General features: G+C 35.3%; 1 protein-coding gene across 1 annotated transcript; it reads left to right on the top strand.

Annotated features, from left to right (window-relative positions):
• Positions 1-1,000: 1,000 nt before the first annotated feature.
• Positions 1,001-1,830, top strand: LOC129906647 (anaphase-promoting complex subunit 10). Its single transcript, XM_055982482.1, has 3 exons — positions 1,001-1,234; positions 1,293-1,529; positions 1,585-1,830. Exons 1-3 carry the CDS (start codon positions 1,126-1,128, stop codon positions 1,794-1,796), a joined length of 558 nt encoding a protein of 185 aa, XP_055838457.1. The 5' UTR covers positions 1,001-1,125; the 3' UTR covers positions 1,797-1,830.
• Positions 1,831-2,176: the final 346 nt, after the last annotated feature.

Genomic DNA, 2,176 nt, shown 5'->3' with positions numbered 1-2,176 from the left:
GTTTGGAATTTTTGTTTCAAAATTTTTCGATGCGAGAAGTTCTCGACTGAGTTATAGAACGTAGGCACTGGAAGGTCAGCATTCCCCTTCAAGCAAACAAGTCCGACCTCGGTCCGAATTCGCTCCGCCTCAGGCGGAGCTGAGTCCGACTTTGGCTCAGAAACGGGTCCGAAGGCGGCTCAAATTAGTATGGAAATTATAAACACCGCGAAGTCGATTGCATATGTATTGGTGTGGTGAAAATCTCCATTCCGAGAAAACGGAGCCGAAGGCGGACCTGAGTCGGAGCAGCGAAAACCTACCAGAAAGAGGAATAAAAAAGGGATGACGTTTCGCATTTGCGACCAAAAAAAGAATAAGATTTATTTTTTTTTTCACTGAAACTGTTTTTTTTTTATTTAATTTTGGCAAACGAAATTTTCACAATATATACAATATAAAATACAATACATTTTTTTCATTTTATTTTATTTGTTGTTGCTGCTGTTGTTGGTGTTTCTTTAGATGCCCAATCGCATGTTTCACCTTCTGCCTTTTTCATCATCATTAGAGATTACATCTACAACACAAACAGAAACATATCACTTTAATCCAAACACTTTGAGTGATTATACAACATACCTTTTTTTGTTTCCATATTGTTAATAGTTTGATATACCTAATTGTTTATAATTATACTTATGTTTTATTAACAACGACACGAGACACGACGCGACTAAACACTTCAACAAAAAATAAAAAAATGACGCTTTTGCTCTTGTTGGCTATGTCTGTCTACTTTTTTTTCCTTTTCTCAGTTTTCACCACGATTCTCTTAGACTTTGTGTTCATACACAAAAAGTTGCAAGTGTGTGAGTGCAACCCCGCTTTTCTCGGTCGGAGGTCGGACTGTCTTTTCTGGACTCCGTTTTCTTGCTTGAAGGGTCGATTTTTCGGTCTGTCATATAATTTGATCGAAATTTCGATTCAGATTGAATCCGGTCATATAAACAATATAAATTTTATCTTGTTTTCTTTTTTATTCGTGTTTGTTTGGCATTCCAAATACAGTACCGAAATTTTGATTCACTTAATGTTAATAAAAGGATTTATTTAATATAAAATATAAATTTTCGGAAAAGAGATATGGTCGGCAAAACTGGCGGGGATGAAGATCCACTAAATGAAGAACGGTTAGGCGCTGTGCGAGAAGTTGGTTCACAAGCGGTTTGGAGCTTATCGTCATGCAAACCTGGTATGGCTGTCCCAAATTGTTATTAAAAAATAAATTTAAGATCAATAGTTTTTTAAAGGATTTGGTGTTGAAAGACTACGTGACAACATAATGGACACGTATTGGCAATCAGACGGCCAGCTTCCTCATCTCGTTAACATACAGTTTCAGAGGAAAACGAGCATTAGTCAAATATACATTTATACTGACTATAAGTTGGATGAAAGTTACACCCCCAGCAGAATATCCATACGTTCAGGAACACATTTTAATGATTTACAAGAACTGGAAATTGTAGAATTGTCTGAACCAACTGGTAAAACTTAAAAAAAAATCAATGGATTATGCATAAATTTCTTCATTTTTAAAAGGTTGGGTAAGTGTTCCAATCAAAGATGGTGGAGGTAGGTCCATTCGAACGTTTATGGTACAAATTGCAGTTATTTCGAATCATCAAAATGGTAGAGATACACATATGCGCCAAATTCGAATTCATTCTCCCGTCGAAGGAAAGGATTACCCATTAGAGTCATTTGGAAAATTCAATACTGTTGGATTTCAAAAATTTTCAACATTGCGATAGCTATCAAATAATAATTTCTTTACCTATTTTTAAATCGCTGAATGTTTTTTTTTATCAAATTAATAGAAGCTTTTAACATGATTAAGGGCCAAGGGGATAGTACGATCACTAAGGCTGTGAAAATTAGTAACGGATTCTTGTAGAGGGATTAAATACAAGCATTTTTTACTATGGGAGGGGGTCTATCTCCCCCGTTTAGGAGGGAGGGGCAATTTTCAAAAAAATGACTCAAAATAAAAAAAAAAATATTTAAAAACGAGGGCAACACCTACAGTTATGAATAGCTGTGTTTTATTTTCCTCGTGATCCAGATCAGATCATTGTTTTTATTAGCTTTACAACAAAAGCAGGATTTTGTTTTGTTATTGCTTCGCAAATAA

The sequence above is a fragment of the Episyrphus balteatus genome, chromosome 1 (assembly GCF_945859705.1).
Source record: "Episyrphus balteatus chromosome 1, idEpiBalt1.1, whole genome shotgun sequence".
Classification (NCBI taxonomy): Eukaryota; Metazoa; Arthropoda; class Insecta; order Diptera; family Syrphidae; genus Episyrphus; species Episyrphus balteatus.
The sequence above is the reverse complement of the archived record's forward strand: the minus strand, read 5'-3'. Positions and strand labels throughout refer to the sequence as shown.

What these genes read in the sequence shown, in the direction of transcription:
- LOC129906647 (XM_055982482.1), top strand. Translation starts at nt 1,126, where the DNA reads ATGGTCGGCAAAACTGGCGGGGATGAAGATCCACTAAATGAAGAACGG. An exon ending in CTTATCGTCATGCAAACCTG is followed by an intron (nt 1,235 to 1,292) that starts GTATGGCTGTCC and finishes AGTTTTTTAAAG; the next exon opens with GATTTGGTGTTGAAAGACTA. An exon ending in AGAATTGTCTGAACCAACTG is followed by an intron (nt 1,530 to 1,584) that starts GTAAAACTTAAA and finishes CATTTTTAAAAG; the next exon opens with GTTGGGTAAGTGTTCCAATC.